The 22,178-nt window shown below is 40.6% G+C and overlaps 1 protein-coding gene across 3 annotated transcripts in view; it reads left to right on the top strand.

Annotated features, from left to right (window-relative positions):
* Positions 1-3,053: 3,053 nt before the first annotated feature.
* The window catches only part of LOC143123050 (uncharacterized), a 32,111-nt gene continuing 12,986 nt past the window's right edge, over positions 3,054-22,178 (top strand). For 2 of the 3 annotated variants that reach the window (XM_076284161.1, XM_076284162.1), the window contains exons 1-6: positions 3,054-3,144; positions 3,871-3,983; positions 8,486-8,605; positions 9,263-9,405; positions 9,646-9,730; positions 9,963-10,610. In XM_076284161.1, coding sequence (XP_076140276.1) covers positions 3,075-3,144; positions 3,871-3,983; positions 8,486-8,605; positions 9,263-9,405; positions 9,646-9,730; positions 9,963-10,148 — 717 coding nt within the window. In that variant the 5' untranslated portion in view covers positions 3,054-3,074 and the 3' untranslated portion in view covers positions 10,149-10,610. The remainder of the gene's footprint in view (positions 3,145-3,870; positions 3,984-8,485; positions 8,606-9,262; positions 9,406-9,645; positions 9,731-9,962; positions 10,611-22,178) is intronic. The other variant, XR_012986784.1, reaches the window with a different exon arrangement.

Below are 22,178 nucleotides of genomic sequence, written 5' to 3'. Positions count from 1 at the left end.
CGGAAGTTGCAACCATGTAACGCCATGTTTTCAAAAATGTCGGCGGCCAAATGCCATGCTAAGTGGCTGAAGCTAACCCTTCAAATCCTGACCCCCTGGGTGTAGTATTGCGACCAGTGCTTTGGGGGGAGCCAGTGCACTCAGATAGGAAGTGCCTAAGCCATTAGGGGTGAAGAAGACAGCCTTATATAATGGTGGCAATAATTGCCCTGCCCCTTCTTGTTGGTCTCCTATGTGCTCTGTGGGTAAGGTGGATGGCATGCAGTTGGTTTGGTTTGTTTGTTTGTTAAGCTGTGTTGTTTGGTTGCTGTTATACCATGTGTTGTGCTGTTAATGTGTGACTTTAGTCCTTGGTTGATGTCTAGTAGTAGAACAAGGCCACCATAATAGTCTGGTAACTGTGGATGTTTAGTGTTGGCTCAGTTAACTTCCAGTACATGCGGTAGCCAAATGCAACAGTCTTATTCAGTGCTTATTTCGTGTTAAGGACCACTGGCTGTAGCAGGGGGATGACTGCTTGTTTCCAGGCTTATTTTGAGTTGCTGTGATCAGAGTGGGTTTGAATCTTGATTACCTGAGTCTTTTAATGCTGGTAGTGTCTTTGTGGTGTATTCACTGTGTGCTCAAGTTCAAGTGTGCCTTAAACCCTGGAAGTGAGCAGCCACCCCCAACTCCTCCTTTGATTCTGACAACTGACAAATTCAATAAAATTGTAACTGATTAATCTCGCCCTCTGACTCTTCTTTGGTGTCTGGCAATTGGTTGATCGGCAAGAATTTGGTGTTACACTTTTGCTCTAGTTCCTTATCCATTTGCTTTTCTTTTGCTGCTAGAGCTTCTCGATTTGCTTGAAGTTTTGCTGCTTCAAGCTGCATTTACTGCCAACTCCCTTATCCTAATCTCACTGGCCTGACTCTCACCCAATACATCTGATTCCCCAGGACTGCTAGGCACAACAGGTTTCACTACCAGAACACCACCTTCAATTCATTTGCTTTTAAGGTGACTCAGGATTGTTGGCTTTAACTTCTTGATCTCGCTACTGAGCTCAACCCCATACTTATCTAATGGCGGCCTTACATTGTGCGATTTTGGTCTGTTTTCACAGTCGGCGATTACATTTTCAAAGTCGGACAGAAATCATGGGAGTTGTACTGGAATCGCGGCGCGCTCCCGTCAACTAGATCGTTAAGTGTAAGGTGCCTATCTGTAATCTGTAATTTCTTATACACATACACTCTAAAAAATACTGGGTTTTAATAACCCAACCACTGGGTCGAGGCTGTTTAACCCTGTATTATGTATATTCAACCCATATTGGGTTACTTTCAGTAACCCAGTTGTTGGGTTAATAGTTGAGGACTGTGAATAACCCAATCAATGGTTATTGCAACCCAGTGCTTTGGTTACATGCAAGTTTAGGTTCCTACTCCAGCTCCAACGGTCTTTTTCTTTGCCAGTGAGGCGGGAAACCACATTTGGAAACATTCAAGGTTTGTCATTTCTCATTTTTAAGAACATTACCTCAGTTATTAACTTGCTAGTTATTTTCATAACGGGACAGCCTGTAGAACTTGCCGAAAGCAATCGCGTTTCTGCCTCCTCCAATTTAATGTTATTACAAATGTACCGAGCAAATAGCTAACGTTAGCAAGCTAGCAAGGAGCCTACCACATTGTTTGCAGTCAAACTTTAGCTCTGGTTACTGGTTACTTACTTGATCTTGATTCGTGGTGGTTGTAACGTTAATATCCACACTTAGTCAGCATTGTCGGATACGAGAAGCATTCTAGCTCTGATAATCCATTTAGCAACAGTGATTTCTAGCTAGTGCTAGCTAACTATGATTCCTGTAGGGTAGCGCAAGTGCAGGTTCATTTCATGCAACATAGCTAATGCTAGTTGGCTAATGTTGTAGCATGATACCGTCTCTGACAATACGACATTCTCTGACGATACCTAAGACTCTCTGAGGGAGTAACACAAAAACAGTGCCGTTCACCATAGATATATACACTAGATGTCGCCTTCTGCTTCTCAGCATGCGTCAACACCGCCGCCATCTTGGTACAGGGATCTGAAGCCCTAAACTAGTTCTCCTGTATTGTCAGCGTTACCTATTTAGCGACGTTTGGCCATCCCCAGCGATAGAAAATCTTTTTAGCGATTAGCGACAAATTTGGGAACTTCTCACAACGATGGCAGATCGGCTTCTTTGTTGTTGAAACGTAAGAAAATCACCTTTCTCATGGCTTTGTCATTTATGAATTCAGCTACATCTCGTTTGCCCATGGCACTGACCGATGATTATAAAAGTAACGACTGGCGTAGCCTATGTAGTAGCAGAGGTAAATGTTCTACAGATCTACAGCAACTTCTGGTGAGATTACAACTTACATGAGTAAACGAGACGAGGGGTATGTGGCCTCAACCAGAGCATGTCTACGAAGAGCCTGTTTACTTTCATTGTATCGAACCTGGTTGCAGTTTACTCATTGTTCCTCTAGGGGCCGCCGCTAGCTAGTGCAGAATGAATGGGAGTCTATGGGGCTAGACGGGTAAAATGTATCTTTATTATCGTCTTAAGCTTAGTTTACTCTAGACTCAACCATAAATACATGCCTGTCAGTTGGAACAACCCAAAAAACTAGATGATTGCTTGAGATTTTGACGATTTATGGTGATTTTATTTTCGCTAGATCTTTGCCCAGATTGAAACTAATGCATTATAGAGGAGTGGATCACTGAAGCAAAATGGCGTCTCGATTGACGCATTCGTTCCAATGAACAGCAGTAGTCAAGGCGACATCTAGTGTATATATCTATGGCCGTTCACTACAAATAGTTACTAGGTAACCAGTGACCATTCACGTTTCTGAGGCAAATCACGAGACAAATTCACTATGAAATATTATAAAAGGCCGCTAGATGGCACTAGATTACTGCAACTTCGTTATTTTCACATGATAGATACATACATAGATAGATAGATAGATAGATAGACTGCAAAATACACTTCTGTACATTAATTGAACATTAACAGATATTTTTCTTCTCCCCTATAGCAATTTAATATGGATGAGTTTGTAAAAGGAAAGTTAATAACTGAATGGCAACTTCCAGAGCTAATTGACACTTTTGCAGGTAAATATGTGATATTGTTATATGCCTATTATTAATATTGTTGAATATGTCAATATTAAAAATGAGTATGATTATTACAGTTTAGGGAGGATTAATACAGGGTTTTTTTTTGGGGGGGGCACATACATTTTACATTACGAAATCACATTATCCTTATTACAGGTGTCAATGAGATGGTTTTACATGATTTGGTTTTGATTTTCTAATAGGAGTAAGTGTTTGTGACAACACGTCATGATAACTTTGATAATGTTTGATTGTTTTGGTATGAAGTGTCTTTCACGTAATACATTCATGCACATATTTCCATGCAGAACTGGTATATATCTGGTTCTTAGCTATACTGCTTGCTTGAATAGCCCAACTTTGTTTATTCAATGCCCATTTATTCATCTCTCGCTCTAAAAAAGTATGTATAGAATAATGAAAATGATAATAATCATTGATATCATAATGATCATAATAAAAGTGATAGTTTTTATTATCTTCAATTCAATTCATTAAATTGAATTGAAGATCATAAAAATTATTCTTTAACACTACGCAGCTGCTCTGAAATCAATGGTCGGTATATTGTACCATTCATTCAGGGGAAAGATATGACATTTTACATTTAACTTCGAGTGGGAACCCTGCTTAGAAAACCCCCGCTACCAGCCTGTCTCTGTCTATGTAATGAAGTTGGTTATCTTTGTAAAAAATACAAAATCTATATTTTCTTTTCAGATGAGGCTATTGATCAAGAGAGTTTTCAACTTTTAGACGAGGCAACGATTGCAGCCCTTGTACCTAGGGTCGGCTTGAGGCTCAAGTTTAAAAAAAAATTCAGAGAATTTGTTGTGAGTACCGAAAATGGCCTATATTTGTTTTAAATGTAAAGCTAGAGTGGGGGGCATCTTTAGGCACCTTAGGGCAGTCCATAGTGTCAATGCATCATTTAAGTTCTTTCAGTGTTGTGAAAATGGCTGTGGACGGACATTTTCCTACATACGGTCCTACAGGAGACATCTCCTTAGCCACAGTGGCAATGACCAGACTGATGAATACCCTAATGAAAATGATGATGTTGAAATGGGGTATGTCAGCCATCATGAGGCTGAAGAGGTAACACAGGATGCAGCAGAAGGGGGTGGAGAAGACACCATTGATAGTAAGGGGTTGCAAGACAGAGTAGCCATGTTTCTGGCAAACCTCAAATCGTCTTCTAACACACTGTCATCAGTGAACAACGTCGTACACCACACCTCAGAATTAATTGACGACATTGTTCAAACATTACAAGCCAAAACCATGGCCCTTTTTGCCAAGTTTGGCCATGGGCAGGACCCTGAAATTGAAGCGCTCAATCAGGACTTTGTCATGTGCCGTCAGCCCTCTAAAGGGCTTGAAAGTGATTTTAAACAAATCCAATATTTCACAGTCAGGCCATTTTATCGAGCCGATTGAGGAGGAATTCCAGGGACAGTCATATGTTCAGAGAACAGACGGTGAATCAGGTACCGTAAGACAGGTGGCTGTGAAGGATACATTCCAACATGTCCCTCTCCAGCCCCTTCTAACAAAGTTGCTTGGAATACCTGGAATTATGAATTCTATAATTGATTGGCAGCATCAACAAAGGGATGCCCTGCAGGATCTATATGATGGAGAGTACTGTAGAAGTCATCCTCTCTTCTCAAGAGAGTTTTCCATCCCCCTTATACTATATGCCGACGACTGTGAAACTGTAAATCCATTAGGCTCAAAAACAGGCATACATAAATTAGGATTTATATACTTTGCAATAAAAAGCCTGCCAAGCGGCCTACTGTCTAATTTGCGGTCACTATTTCTATTAGCAGTTTCTAAATCAGATGACTCAAAACAGTACGGTATTGATGCTGTATTGCGGCCCATTGTCGATGAGATCCAACATTTAGAGCAAGAAGGAATTGTGCTGAACACAGATCATTATAGGGGTGTGGTGAAGTTCACAGTTGTTCAGATGTTGGGGGATAATCTAGGACTCAATGCTATGCTCGGGTAGCCTGGAAACCTGACTTCGCAGAGAGTCTGGCCTAGATCCATAGCCATTCATTTATTTCCGGGTGGGAGGGCACAGTTTGAGGTTTAAAATCATTGGCGTTCCTTTGAACCAATCACTAACAACCGGCGTTTCGTCATACAGAGAAGTTTCTCTGCAGCACGCCCCCAACAAGCACGGGTGCATCTTATCAGCAAACAATCACACGTTTCATCTGCGTAACTCTCGCCAAAATGCATCATATAGTGTTTTGTGAATGTACCCAAGTCAAACTCACTTGTTTTTTCTGCTCGCTGCCATTTTGCAAGGAAATCTTTCTTTTTAGTAAACTATGTGTACACGAACAATGTTCTTAATGCTCGAGTTCATATGTAGAGACACTGATGATGCTTCGATTAAATTTTCAAGTTATGTCGAGCCTTCTTAGGGCCCTATCATGACATTCTAAAGTGCATCGTCACTCGTCAAAAGTCTATTCAAATTTAGTAGGATGTCCAATTCACATTGGGAGGGGTTTCATTATCAAAAGTGGAGCGCATGGCGTAACAAGGTGTTCCTAGGTCTTTTAATCAGTCATATGGGTGTGTTTGGGGCGTAACATCATTTTAAACCAATGAGAATGACATCTGTCATTCCCTTTAACGGCGCAACGCGCGATATGTCAAATAAATGCATCGGTATTTTGGCATTCAACGGCGCATTTGAAGGAGGCTGCTTGCGAGACCGTATGGAATAGTCATTCTTAAACCATGCTTTACTAAAACTTAGCATAGCCTTCACACATTTGCACTCGTCTATTATTTGAACTCATTGGCAAAGTGAAACTAACTTCACCAAGGAGTCAAGTTAGTTGCAGTTACTTTCACTATTGACTGACAATGGGTTACCATCGAAAACATAGGCTGGAAAAAGCAACACTTACCCTAATGTTGCTCAAATGACTGAATAAAACAACATTTATCCTGCAGAGGAGTTGATTATATCTCGTGACAGTGCGTCTTCAGCTGTGCTCCATACGTGTCTCTCGCCTCTCCCCTAATCACTTTTAACCGTCATTACCAATTTGCAAATGATGGTGAATAACTACTCATCATGAGATGTACAGTATTTCGTAATATCTTTATTCTAATTATGTTTACCATTGTAATCGTGCAATTTGTAATGCTTTGCATGGACGTGCGCTGGTGTGCTGTATGATAGCGATTTTTAGACAACGCGCCAGGGCCCGCCCTAGGTTGTTTATTGCCACACCCCTGGGCACAATGCTTAAAAAATAAAGGTGCAAAATACCGAATTCAACTTCGCGCGACTGAAAAAACGAACTGTACGCCATGCGCTGGTGCCCCAAAATATAGCCCTTAGTGTTTGAAAAATAGCGATTTTGACCCGACCATGTAGCCTACTAAACTACAGTTTGACTCGGGTACGTTCGTAGCCTATTTCAAGTGACAAAATCTATGACTAAAGTTTAGCTGACGATATAACATCCTACTCCACTGTGACTTCGTTCATGACACTCCTGTTAATAGGCTAAAGTATTACTTACATTTGCTCAAAGATTTCATAAGTAGGCTATAAGTCATTTTCGCTCCCTATGCTGATGTATTCCAAGCGATCTGCTTCAGGGGCGGGGACGTAGTAATTGAAACACCATGCCTGGGTACGTAATCGCTCTCAGGGACGCCCACTGTTCGCTGGTTGGTCGGCAGCCCAACTGCCGAAGTAAACGAAAGCGGATCAACCTATTCCAGACGGAGTACTGTAGGGGGAAAAAAATCGACCGGAAGTACGTAGACAGGCCAAGGCCAGGCTAATGCTCGGGTACAACGAGAGCTTTTCCGGCAACTATGTGTGCAGGTGGTGCAAAGTGCACCGAGAGACACAGCGAGTCCAGACTGTTTTGGAACCTGAGCTTACACGCACAGTCATTACCCATCAGAGAGACTTAGATCTGGCAAATCCATCTATGACAGGTCTCAAGAGGGACAGTGTACTGAACCAATTGTCATTTTATCATGTCACTCACAATGTTGCACCCGATATAATGCATGACATTTTGGAGGGTGTTGGACCGTATGAAATGAAGCTGATCTTGAATGCCCTGATAGATCAAAAAGTTATGAGTCTAGATCAGCTCAATTATAGACTTACCAGCTTTGATTACGGTTTTTCAGACCGGGTGAACAAGCCTTCCCTGCTGAGTAGACATGATCTTAAAAACGTTGATAAATCCATGTGGCAGTCAGCAGCACAAACCTGGTGCTTACTCAGATTGTTACCTCTACTAATTGGGGACTTAATACCAGAGGGCAATCAACATTGGGAGCTTCTACTGATGCTCCTCAATTGCATGGAATTCATTTTCTCACCATCCATTACCCCACCAGGGATACTGTTTCTTGAGAAAATCATAGAGGAACACCACAGCCTCTTCCTTGAGCTTTTCCCTGACTTGCACTTGAGGCCAAAGCATCACTTCATGCTTCACTACCCCATGGCCATCAAACAGTTGGGGCCATTAAGGCAGTATTGGGTTTGAGGCCAAACATGGGTTTTTTAAACGTATCAGCCATGTAACGTTCCGGCATCAAATTATGCAATGTTACCACTTCATGTCGAACTCGGTGTTGTCACACATTCAAGAGATTGGGCCAGGGCAAAGCTCATTTCTTGCCAGCATTGAGGGCATAAAAGATATCCAGGGTGCCTTAGATGTCCCTCTTTTCAGTGAGGCCTATCTTCCAGCATGGGTAAAACATAAGGGCACTGAGTACAGATCAGGGATGATGGTACACCTCTCCTGTGACTCTGAAGGTGATCCACAGTTTGGGTTGATTAAAACTCTGCTGGTGCTCAATGAAACCACAAAATCACCCACAATTAAGGTGGTAATTCAAAAATGGCAGACAACAGGTTTTGAGAGGCACTTCTTTGCATACACTGTTGTCCCCACCTCAAGCTTAATAGCTACAAACATTGAGGATTTACTTGATCACCACCCTCTGCATGCTGTCAAGTCGTACAGAGAGAATGACGACAGACTGTTCATTTCTCTCCGCTATAGAATCTTTTAAAGTTGCCAAAATTGCCATTGCTGATGTATATAGTTCTATTGGTTCTATTTTTTGTTTTGTTCTGGATTTCAAATTATCCTCCTCCTCCTCCACACTCCTTGGTACAAATTTACAAAACAACACATCATGTACAGGTAAGTAGAGGTAAAGAGGGGTACACAAGTAGAAGTCTACCATATCACCAGGATTTATCATCAGCAAATGAATGTTGTCATTGATGTTTACCTCTTTATCATCTTTCCAGACTAATAGTGCTGTGCTAACAGCAGCCCGTGCACCACTGACAGAAGACCCACACAATTCTGCAGTCAATGAGGAAACTGTGAATTCCCTTCGACTTGTTTTTGAAGTCATTCCTGTGTTTGTAAGTCCCATTTTAACATCTTGATTGCCGGTTATACTGTATAACAAGTTCCAAATTTACTAGCCATATAAAACCTTTGCAACCACACTGGCTTCCAGTGGCCTATTGTTAAAATGCTCCTGGCATACAAGGCCCCACACAACCATGCCCCACTGACCTCTCTGACCAGAAAATCCCCACTCCTGTCTATCCACAACCATGCACCTGCTGGTTTTAAAAGTAAATTGAAAATCTCTTTTAGGTGGTATATGGACTGACTAACTTTTGTTAACTTTTGTTAAAAAAGACTATTATTTGCCTTAAAGGAGAATTCCGGTGTGATTTTGACCTAAAGTGTTTTGAAACATGATACCGAGTGTGAACGTATGTCTCATAGCCCATCTCAGCTTGTCCCCTGCACTCCGAAATCTAAAAAAAAAGTGATTTATTTGCATGGCTATGCCGATGCCCGAGGCACCACCATTGACCGCCTTGTTGGTAGCATCGGCTAACTAGCGCCAGATTTCGAGTGCAGGGGACAAGCCGAGATGGGCTATGAGACATACGTTCACACTCGGTATCATGTTTCAAAACACTTTAGGTCAAAATCACACCGGAATTCTCCTTTAAGAAAATGTATAAATGTAATGTATTTTTTGTGAATTCTCTATTTTCAAGGATATTAGACCGATAATGGCAGCCACCTCAGATGGCAGGGCAATTCTCACCAACTTAGGCCATACTGGTCAATTGCTCACTAAGGAGAGAAGATGCCTAGTGAGAATTTTAGTTTCTCACTTAATTGAGACATTTATTGAAACGTAAGTATGTGAATAGCGTTCTTTAATACCTCATTTTCAACTTGACATTTAGTATGCAATTCATATTGTTAGTGGATGAACATTTGCTTTGCCCTTTTCAAACCTTTTCGAATGTGTTGCTTTGTGTTGTACATGTACTGTACCTGTATTGTAAGTGTATTTGTAAATTATATGGTAGCAACTTGTGAAAATGATTGTTTGGCTTCATCCCTGGCATTATTTTTTATTGTTATTTAACAGACCCTCAACCAACACAAAAATTGCCCTTGCTAATTCGTTGATCCAGACATTCCCATGTCTAAGGGATTCCTCTGACACTGGCAGGGTGAGAACCTTACTTTTATGTTGTTATATTTTGGGTCAGTGTTAAGTTTGAGATCCAAGATCTAAACCAATAAATAAGTTCAATGAGGACCCTATGACTTATATGTTAAAAAATGGATGTAAAAAATGATCATTGTAACCAGTAATCTGTTCCAGCCCTATTCATAGGAATGTGATAGCTGAGCTCATTAACAATTAAGACGATAATTGTGTTTTATTTTTTCCTTGTGAAGAACTCATGGTTTGCGAAGGGCAGGAAGGCCATGCCATCAACTGGCTTCCTGGAGGAAAGGCTGCGCAACATACGGAAACATACAACACACACATGCACACATACACACACTAATGTTCGACTTAACTGTGTTGCTGGTAGACTATTGTACTACAATGAGATTAACCTTACAAAATGTATAGTGTAGCCACCTCTGTCTACCATTGTGTACTGCAATACTTTAAATGTAATTTTCTTCTTAAAAATGTGGTGGGGGCCCTAGTTGGCCTAGCGGTTAGGGCACCAGCTTACCACTCCAGCGACACAGCTCCTAACTTCTCCACTCTCCAACTTGCTTCCTATTATTCTCTATCCTATCTGATTAAAGGCAAAAAATATATTTAAAAAAATGTGCTGGGCTCTTTTTTCCCCATTTAATATGATTTCATTTTTATATCTCTTTCATATGGACATTGCAGCCTCACCTATACCCCAGGAGAGAGTGGAGGAGATGATCGAATGGCTAAGGCATAACTCTGCACCAAACAATCAGTTGTCAAACTATATGGAGGCGACTGTTGTTTACCGTGCAGAGTGGTTCCGGAAGAACACTGGAAAATCAATTGCCGAGGCCCTCCAAGAGTTCCCCCGACTCCTGTGTCCAGGCATGGTATGTGCCTCAGTGCCCCTCAAATCTTTCTGTCAGTCTTGCCATTTGCATGGGTCAGACTGGGGCAGAAACACAAAACTCACACTTACATTCATACTCTCTCTCTATCACTTGATCTTCTTCTTCTCTCTCTCTCTCTCACCCTCACACTCTCATTCTCTCTCTATCTTTCTCTGTCTCTCACATACATTCTTTCTCTCAATCTCTTTTTCTGTCTCGCTCTGTCTCTCTCTCACACACACACACACACATTCTCTCTCTCTCACACACTTTTTCTCTCTCACACACACACAACCACACACACACACATGTGCATTTATGTTACTATACACCAACTGTCCTGTAGGTGGCCGGAGACAGTTTTCTGTGAATATTTCAAGAACCGTAGGGCCTAGGACAGGGATTCCCAAACTGTGGTACGCGAGCTGCTTCTAGGGGGTACGCGAGATGAAAAGGGCTATGGCGGACAGGTGTAAAATTAAAATTTTAAATCTTTTGTGATTAATTCATGAATAAATACACAATTTCGAATCAGGTCATAATGATATGGAAACATGAAATTAAAGGATATCATTTATAAACTCTGTATGTGTTCATCAAAAAAAGGGCAGCTTATTAAACATGACGCCTGGAATAGCTAATAGAATGTGTTACTTTTGAATGCGTTGGATGGTCCGTGGTCCGTGGGGGGAAAGTTTCGCGGATATAACAGGTTTTTGAAAACAACAAAAACAGAAAGGAGGGAAGGAGCAAAGCTAGGAGTTATTTCAGATGGGCAAGAAAGGTAACATAGGCTTTACATTTAACAAACTAAAGGTAGCCTAAGTTTAGCCTTTCTAGGCTATATGTTGTCCAAACTAATACATCCTTGTCAGGCGTTGTTGTAGGCCTATTATAAGATAGCTATTGTATGTGGATGTAACTTTTTAACTGACCAAATGCACGCACCTAAAACCGGGAAACGGACAAATATTGTCAACGCGGGGGGGGGGGGGGTATTGAATGCGTTACGTTTTCATGTGTTTATGTGTCGGATGGTGGGGGTACGCGGGAAAAGTTTGGGAACCGCTGGCCTAGGAGGTCCACCTTTTTTTTGTATGTTGGTCTTAAGGGGGCATGTCAACCTATCCCATTACCACTTATTGTGTAGCGCCACCTAGTTAAAAATTAAAAAGCAAAACATTAGGTGTTTTCATCACAATATCTCTGGCTGACATGGTCAAAACTGCACGAAATTGAAAGTGTAGGATCATTATGACACCCTCCGAATGCATGCCAAGTTTCGTGGACTTTCGTTCATGGGGGGCCTTACAATAAAATAATTTATGTGTACATTTAGTGACCGTACACCAACAAGGATTCCCGGGACACTGAAAGACCAGGGTACACGAAACTTGGTGGGCATGTAATCCCACATGGATAGCATGGAACCATCGCTTTTCGTTTTGATCTGTAGCCCCCCCGCTGGACTGGACCCCCCGAAAGGAGGGTAGGGCAGACACGGTTTTCTGTGAATATCTTGAGAACCGTAGGGCCTTGGATGACCAATTTTTTGCGTATGTTTGCCTCCAGGGGTCATGTAAACCCATTCCATATGCACACATGTGCATAAACAGATACACACGCACACACATACATTCACAGTAATCCTACGTATGACACATACTCACACAGTAGACATATATACGCATGCACACACACAGGCACATAAACAGGCAAACACACACATGCACGCACACACACCCACCCACACACACATAAACATAAACATGTACACGCACACATGCACACAATTCAAGAATTTCTCAGAATTATGAGCAGGCAAGATGGGGGTGGGGTTGTATAAAATGTATATTACATATGAAATCTATGAACTAATCATGTTTTGGTACTTGTTGTCTAGCAGATACCAGTGAGAATTGAGTGTGCATAATGCAATTCAGTGAGACAGTTAGAATCATATATGCCTTTCAGCGTGACTTATTTTTGTGGAAAACATGTGCTGGACTGGGCGGCGGTCATATTTTGTACCGCTCTGCGGTACATCTAGTTTAAAGGAATCTAGTTGCAGTCTTGTAAATAGTGACCCTACAAGATCCCTAGTCATTGCAAAATCATAGTCTGTGACTTACAACTCTACTACTTGTCTTTAGATGTGAGAGGGTCTGAGACTGTAGTCTTTCAAAAATCTTTTCCAAATCTTTTTCCAAGTCAGTGTAAGGAGGGCTTAACCTGACTCCGCCAGATGGATTGCTTCGTATTTGCTCCGCATATCCATCTGCGAACTTTCCGTTGGAGAACGTTTGGGAAGGGGTAAAAATATTGGTTAGCTGATTGAATGCCAAGGCTCTGCGGTACACAGACAGCCAGAGACAGAGAGGGTCATAACGAGAACTTGTGGGTCCAAGTTAGATTTTTCTGAGTAGGCCTATGTGGTTTGATAATTACGGTTTTAAAAGCAGATGGTAGGCCTACAGAGCCTAATGCAAATGATTCATTAACAATGTGGAGACAGGAGCTAAGTAAAACAGGCAACAGTTCTTTAAACAGACTAGTAGGTATTGGATCCAATAGACATGATGTGGGCTTAGTTGTTGTCTGCATATGTGACCCTGTTCACACTGCAAGCAAAAGTGGCCCAAATCTGATTTTCCAAGTGACCAGGTACAAGGATACAAGGAAGTTTATTGTCACATGCATATAGTTACTGGAAGTAAGAAATGAAGTGACCAGGTCAGACTTCTTCAGAAGTAGTGTGAACACTCAAATCTTGCCCAGATCTGATTTTTTCAAATCAGATTTAGACCACTTCCATATGTGGTCCTGAATCAGACCCAGGTCTGATTTTTTTCACTGCAGCTGCAGTTTGAACAACCAAGGCAGATTTGATGTGACTTTTACGTCAATCTCCATCGACATTTGTCACAATTATGCGCCGTGGGAGTTACTTTGTTCTTTTGCGCATGCGGGTCAGTTTGAAACCGCGAACAGTTCACACTGGAATCTGATAGGCCACATTTTAAAAGTTAATGACTGTCTCAAATCGCGTACTTCTGCACTTACAATACCTTGACAATAATTTGAGTGCATGAGGGTGTTCACACTGAAAATTCCAACGACACAAAGGGCGCTGCAAGTTCCCGGATGGTGCACTCATAACGGTCAAAAAGCTGAGTGTGCAACGCTGGACACTTTTCGCCCTTAACGGACGCCATCTTGGCCAAATAGCGGAAGGGGAGGGAACGTTTTCAAACTCGTGGTAATCGAGGTTGAGAAAGCTGAAGCAGCAGCAGTGGAAAACAGACTTTACAGAGGTACAAGCAAGTTATAACATCAATGGTTCATGTTTTTGACACAGTATGACCATGTCACTGTCGAATTGAGGACGGCAATAAAGTTATATTAAAATCTTGCGATCGTCATTTCTTTAAACTGCACGGAGTTAGTGCTTGATATGAGACAATACTATTCTGTTAAAATTTGCGCACTCCGCCAGTAAGCACACAGTGCACATAGGGTACTACACGAAAGTGTACTCACGTAAGTACACCAATTGAGACAGACTCAATGTGAAAAAAATCTAAGCAAAATATCTGAATTGAGCATTAAGACTTGCAGTGTGAACGGGGTCTATGCCTCCACTTTATGTTTGCTAAGCTATCTTCAGACCACTCTTGGGATATTTTGTGGTCCCGTTTGGAAAATGCTTACTAATCTCAAACTACAGAACATGTGCAAGGGACATTTCCAAGTAGACACCAGAGAGCTCAGCAGACCTGGTGCTTAGTTTCAGACCAATGCTTGACCTCATTTATAAATACTATCAAAACATTTCTTTTAGGCTTGATCTAGCTTGGAAAGCCAGCCCCAACTTAATCCCGCCCACAAATTTTGAGGTCGGGAAGTTCAGTCTGGACCTGTTCCATTGAGAAGCAACTATGCCTGAATGAGAGCAGTTCGAACCAATCAAATTGTAGCAACAATGCCTAGTCTAACAGGTCGGTTGATTTTTACACAAAAAAGTTGTTGTCGCTAGAGAAGCTTTAACCTACATTTAGATGTCACTGTCACATCTTTTGTAGGCTAAAAGATTTGACTTATTGACTTTAAAAAATGATTGAAAACTAAATGAAACTAAACAGTGAGAAAAATAATATTTTGGTTCAGGATTCACGGTAGGCTATTTCGTTGGTCTGACTGGTTAGGTCAGGGGTGTCCAAACTATGGCCCGCAGGCCAACTGCGGCCCGGCACGCACTTTAGTCCAGCCTTCCCTGCATTTAATTAATTAGGTTATCATAGGCCGCTTGCTATTTTTCTCCAGCATAGACGACATTGTGATTAACTTTAGGCCACTGCAAACTGCTTTACACTCTTCTTAGATAGCGTTACCATGTCAAAACAGCTTGTTACATCGAGATACATAGTATCTCCATTGCAGCAGATCTAACTACGTTATGCTACTCCATTTAATTGGGAACGCATTTGAGCGTGCACGAGAGGGAGAGAGTGTGACAGGTTCCAGCTGGCTTGTAATTGTTAATAATTGATATCTACTTTTTATGAGAAACTTTTAAAAGGAAATTGCGATGGCAACAGTAGTTCCCACTACTGACCATTTATAAACTGTGAGCCATAGGCTAGTGGAGCTGGCAAAAGAGTCTTAAAGTGACAGTGCACCATTTATAAATGAATTAAACAACATCAAATGAACAGTATTTCTTAAGAAATGTATTTCCTACAACAAAATTACTTTGTCATTTAAATGATACAAAACATTATATATATACAGTATATTACACATTATTTTTTTGTTGTGTGGCCCGCCGGCCAATTTTCAAAACCCAATGTGGCGGCTCTTGAGTCAAAATGTTTGGACACCCCTGGGTTAGGTCTATCCAATTGAGTGCAGAGGCATTTTTCCCCCTGTGTCGGTTGAAACATGCCCCAAAAGCAGACATGTATAAAGTACTAGAGACAAGTGCTCTATCAAAAAAACTACTTGAGTAGAAGTTGAAGTGCTCTTTAAGCACCACACTTAAGTGGAAGTACTAAAGTATTAAATATGTTTTGTACTTAAGTATTGCAAGTAGTTTATTTTAAAATCTACTACTCAAGTACTGAAAGTAAAAGATCTTTCCCTATGAATTGGGACACCACTATAAGCAAATTAGCGTAGCGAACGTGCTCACCTACGTCATGCGCAGCGCCGACGTGTCTACCGGTAGTAGCCTGCTACTATTTTCATTCAGGAACATACCCGTTCCAGCGGTCATTGTTGTGTGGGCTGTGCTGGTTTATCTACGTCTGGTTAATCAACAAAGATATTTGTGTTCATATGAACGCCAGAACACACACCTTAAATATTGACGAATCTACCCAGATCAGATATATAACATTATTTGATGGGCAGACTCTCTCAAAGCACTCAGCAGATATCATGAACATCGTCAGATAGCTTCGTGAGATATTTTCTAACATTAGTATTCAAAACTCAACAGTCCATCAGATGTGCATCAAACTAACATATTCCAACATATTTTGAAATTTTAATATGCTTATTTGCGAACATATATACAAAATTTGGCCGGCTCGCTGAGCTCGCACGGTATCCTGGGTAATTTCATCTCCCACTTCGTTTTAAGCCTGCATCGGTCCTGGCTATATTTTGAGGGTTGATTTTAAGGGGAAAATAGCACTTCCCCTTGCTCCCTAAAGTAATGGGACCCCTTAGCCCTACACGTGCATGCGCAAAAACGAGGGTTAGGGCAAAAATCTAGGGGTAGGGGAGGTATTGGGACGGGCCCTAAGTATACTCTTTTGATCCCGTGAGGGAAATTTGGTCTCTGCATTTATCCCAATCCGTGAATTAGTGAAACACACTCAGCACACAGTGAACACACAGTGAGGTGAAGCACACACTAATCCCAGTGCCTTGCTCAAGGGCACTTCAGCCGTGCCTAATGGTCGGGGTTCGAACTGGCAACCCTCCGGTTACAAGTCCGAAGCGCTAACCAGTAGGCCACGGCTGCCCCCGTGTGTGGCCCAATTTAGATTTGGCCATTTTACTCCACGTAATAGCAAAAGGAAGGTAGGGCCTACTGAGAAAGTGTACATGTGTGGCCCAATTTAGATTTGCCCATTTCTTAAGTTTGCAGGATAAACTGCAAGGTAACTTTTTAATGTAACTCATGTTCTTAAGCCTAACACTATATTCAAAGTACAGTAGCAAAGGGATGCACTATGTAGCTGTGCCTGCATGTTTGCATCTTCATTGGTGGGTGGATTTTCACTTGTAAAAGCTTCACCTCTTGATTATCCCAGTTTCATTCCACTTGGCTGAAATGTGGGTGCTACATTTAAAAGTACAATTACCCATTCAGTTTATCTTTACCATGTGCAAGTTAAAACTAATACAAACAAATTTGACATTCTATTTTATAGACTTTGCTCAACAAAGCCACAAAGTAGACTACCAACATCTTTGCAAGCACAATTGCGTTGCTTCATCTCTGGCATGGAAAATCAGTTTGTCTTTCAAGTTTATACATAATATAGCCTACATGTATGGGCGGCCAGAAGGAAGCTCTACTGTGAGCTCCACAAGTGCTCTGAAAAATTTAGCTTCTGTAAAAGCTACTGCACTCTACATGGTCAAAAAAACAGCTAAGCTATTGAAAAGCTATCTGCTTCAGAAAATAGCTACGCTACCACCAAGCTACTGAGAAATGTATAGCTAGTAGCTTCGCTACAAGTAGTGAAGCTACTGCCCATCACTGCAAAAATGTATGAAACAGTCTTTATTTAAACATGCCAACTATTAAAAAAACACGTTGCCATGTTTAATTGAAGGTTTTTTCATATATTTTTCCAACAAAGTGCCTTTGTTACTCTCCTTTTTTGACTTAACTCACACACACTTCAAAAGATCATCTGTTGGAAGTTATTAGGCCTACTGACAATTGTCTCCTAGTAGCTCTCTGAGCCAGTTTGTTAATCATTTATTAATCTGCAAGCATATGGCTACTGAGATCTCAAAGTTACTGGATTAGATAAATCGTGTAGCAACCTTTACACAAGTACTTATTGAAATGTCCCACAGATTCTGCCAAATTATTTCACCAGTGTGCATGCAAGTATATAAATAATTCAATAAGATATTTCAAAAGACATTTTCTTACCCCTTGGATCGTAAAGTTGTCCCGCTTTGAGGTTACGTTGGCTGCCAGCAGCTCCTAGCCAAATTGTAACTATCACTAAGACCCTGTCCCATACAAGGTAATATGGAGTGTGTCTGATCAAGTTACTTATTCAGACACACATCTAAACATGGCAGCTTTGACAACAACATTTTTGCTGTGGCTGCTATATTTATTTCTGACAGCTGTAACATTTGCAAAATCAGTGGCTGGGCCATCAGAATATAAATCTTGGTGAGATGAAATGTTATAGCCCTATAAGGCGTAGTGCCATTGAAGTTAACTGGGCATGTTCCCACACATATTTTAAAAATTCTCTTTTATTTATTGTATACCGCCATCTTTGTAATGTGTCTTTTTGATTATTTTAACATATAATTATTTCAAACATAGGATATATGACATAATAGCAATAACTATCTCAAAATCATACACCCCCTTCTCCAAGATATTGGTTTCTGCCAAAAATTGCAGTGAATGTGTGCTCTTCAGGCTCTGACAGCACCCATGCACTGCAGGGCCAGTTCTAGGATCAGACCTTTACGGGGGCAACTGATAGTGGTTCTTGAGCCAGAATGGACCTACTGTACATTAACAAATAAAACATGATTGACATTTATTTTTAACATCTATTAAGTGAATAAATCTTTTGGTGGGGCACTGTCCCTTCGACCCATTTGGATGAGTCCCACTGATATGCAGTGTCTTAAAAATGTTTTCATCCCCCTGTTAAATTAATCCTTACACTAATTAATAACAATGAATACAGTATCATGTCTACAGTATCATGTCATTTTGGTTTATAATAATAATAGTTCAGAAAGAACAATAGATTCCGAGATAATGCATATTTTTCAGAGGGAACTATCTCTAAAAGTTAGTTATTGTAAGGTGACGATACGATAAGGCTCAGTCATGTAGCCGTGCAAAGATATTGGGAGGCAGGTACTCAAGTTAAAAAAGACACTTATTTATAAACACCACCTAGGCGACAGTTAGCACATCAAAGCGCCTGTCAAAGTAATAAGCATGAGTTACACATTCATAATAACAGTAGCTTATCAGTAAAGGTGAGGATACTGAACATTTCCTACACACCACAATATTGTAACATATGGCCACAGATCTATCAGCGCAGCCTATATTGTTCTACATATAAAATATGGCTGCAGTAACTTGCCACCAATGGGAAGTCATCTCTGTGTGATGTCATCTCCAAGCACCTGTGTTAGGATTTGTTTGCCGGCCTAATCCTATATAATGCAGCTTTGTGATAAATTAGTCCTCTTTAACATTTCTAAAGCAACCAGTTGGCAGATTCAGGAGCTAGGAGGCTAATAAGGGTTAAAGTGTTATTCTGGAGTAATTTGAACCCAGGGTCTTATTCACTATCACCAACGAGTCGAACACCCCTGTGTCTGTCTTTGCAGATGGCTGTTGAGTCTCTTAACAATTTATGGTATCAGTTCAGGCCTGATACCACTATGGGGCACTGTTGCTCTCTTTGTTGTTCTTTGATCTGTTGCCTGGAGAATGGAAGGACCTCTTGTTTTTTTTTTTTTTCAAATGGAAAGACACACAAGGTGTCTGTCTACTCCACCGTCGAGGGGGAAAACAAAAACCAAGCTTGATTGTTGGGGGTTATATAGCTGCAGCGATATTCCAGGGCCTTTGTCTTCAACAGGATGGGCCATTGACAGTGACACTGGGGAGGTGTATTCACAGGTGTGCTGATACCTACCTCATCGTATTCATTGTGTGAAAGCTTGAGCTCTACAGTATCTTATCCAGGGGATGGCAAGTGATTTCATTCATGTAGTGTCTCATGAAACAAGGCACATTAGGGTAGTTTCCCATGAGATCATTTCCCCTAAAGACCATGTCCCAAAGCCTGTCCTAATTTGACCAAATGCCATCAGTAGGCCATGATTGAAGATCCTAAATTTCCCATGGGATGAATAAAGTATCTATCTATCTATCTATCTATCTATCTATCTATCTATTAATCCATCCATCAATCTATCATCTCAGGAGGCTTGTTGGTTCTATGGACACTGAACCAACACCGAATTCTTCTGATAGCGAGAGATCTCTCTCTCTCTAATGTTAATTAATGCACTAATGTAATTCACTAATTATTACCTGTAAGCATAGCAATATATAGGCTATAGCAAATTAGCTCCCATTAACCTCTACCCCTTATGCAAAAGTCAATAAAGTATAAGGCTAGTATAAAGCTAAATTAAAGCAACTCTAAATGTGTTCAAATGTCTTCTGTAACATCACTATTTATATAAATGTCTTCTGTCTTTAGCCTTTTAAATAGCTATATTACCAGGGTAATCAATAACAAATGAAATATCATGCATCAATATGACTTTGAATTAAACTACTGATGTTCTAAATGTCCAGTTACAAGGCAAAGACAAGCACCTACCTCACCTAGCAAATAAGATTACTTGAGAACACTTGAGTATGGGACAGGCGCCTCGATAGCGATAGTATTATGCCTTTGAGATTTCTGAGCGAAATCGCTGAAACTTCTGATTGGGAGGCACTCTTGTGATCCCATGTATTAAACAGTAGGCCTACATCACATCCCTGCAAAGTTTATTTCAAAAATATTTCCCAACCAGCAGTGCTCAGTATGACTGGATTATGGATCCATTTAATTCAGCATGTTGGTATTTCATTGAATATATTGTACAATGCTGTAAAATGGCTTATGCTTCCTAATATCTTGCTGGAAAACAGAAATATGTGTGTTATGTAGGCCTATTTATTTATTATTATATCTGCAGCACCAGCTGATTTTAACTCTGTTGAAGAGGATATATTTAGAACTTGTCATTATTTCAATAAATTTGACAATTTTAAGCTTGACCTACCTCTTAGAGTGATGAGGGACAGGTGGGGCTCGAGAATGCCCCCTTGATCAAAGTGGGGAATGAAAGAAAAAGTTTGAGAACCACTGCTCTAGTCCATGGGCCAGGGCCCCAAATTTGGGCCATCGGTATCATCTGGGGGGACAAATGCTATCATTGTTTTTTGGCAAGGTATACACCCCTAGTACTAAAAAAAATCACAATAGCAGTGCAGGGGTGGTAGCGAAATCACTTTGTTCAGCTCATGAAGTTACTACCCCTAAGATCAATTCCGTTTTTAAAATCTGGTGTATCTTGTTTGTGCTCATGGTAGGGATATTGTCAATATTCTATAATATGGTGTTTGGTATCATTGGAAAGGGGACCTTTTAGGCTTTCATTTAAGCCCAGTGCTGAATCTGTCTGACAAACACAGACGTCACATGACTTCTTTAAACCAGAAATAACACACATTTTCTCACAATTTCCACCTAAACTGTATGCTTTCTATTATCCCTGTGGCTTGAAAGAACACCAGGGACACAAAACTCAACAACTTCAATACTCAAGGCACTCTGGTGATTCAGGAAATGTACAATATATACAATATAGCCATACTATTTATTTGTGAGAGCCTTAAATTAGACTTATGTGGCCAGCACAAGTCTTCAAAATAGAATGGAGCCAATAGAATGGACAAATAGAATACCCTATTAGTCCAGGGCCAAATGGCCTAGTTTTTGAGATACCTCCACCCAATCATGTTTTTTATATTTTTGATATGTCTAGTTTATGAAATGGATTATTTTTTTCATGTCGTTCCCCCAACGTACATCTTCCTGCTTCTTCGCAACCTCTCACCCCGACTCCTGATTGGATCTTTCTTCCAGGAAAGTGAATTTTAACCAACGTAATTTTTAATACATGTAAACATTTTTTAACACATTCTTAACAACATGAAATGTACATTTTACAAGAAAATAACCAAAATAAAAAGAGTGGTTTTAGGAAATACCCTAAATTCCCATGGGGCTACAAAACAGACATAGAGAAAGAGCAGTTGCTAGTCCATGGGAACATCAAGGTTATCAAGGATATACTCAATTACCGGTATGGTATATCCTTTATGTCAGTTATGCATACATTCATGCATGAAATCCCTAAGCAAAAGTTGTTCTAATGCATCAGTACAGTGCCCACAATGTTTGGTTATGAGTAGGCAGGGTCGGAGGATAATGCATTATACAAAATTAGATTTTTGGTCCATATAATGCATTAAAACAACAGTTCAGAATGCATTATGAGGATTGCTAAAGAGTCTCATGCTTGCTTGTGAACTATTTTAATTATTATTATAATTACTTATGATCACATTAAAAGGTGTTATGTATGCATAACTCATTATAACAGTGACCTTCATAGAAAGTGTTACCGCATCATTTGTTATTGGCAAACAAGTATGTTTTAGCCAACAGACCAGGACATCTTAAAGTGATTTTAAATGCA

The sequence above is a fragment of the Alosa pseudoharengus genome, unplaced genomic scaffold (assembly GCF_046254945.1).
Source record: "Alosa pseudoharengus isolate Yale_2024_CS ecotype anadromous, Long Island Sound unplaced genomic scaffold, YU_APseudo_1.1 YU_APseudo_1.1_scf_14, whole genome shotgun sequence".
Classification (NCBI taxonomy): domain Eukaryota; kingdom Metazoa; phylum Chordata; class Actinopteri; order Clupeiformes; family Clupeidae; genus Alosa; species Alosa pseudoharengus.
Note: the sequence above shows the minus strand (reverse complement) of the source record. Positions and strands in the feature narration are given on the sequence as shown.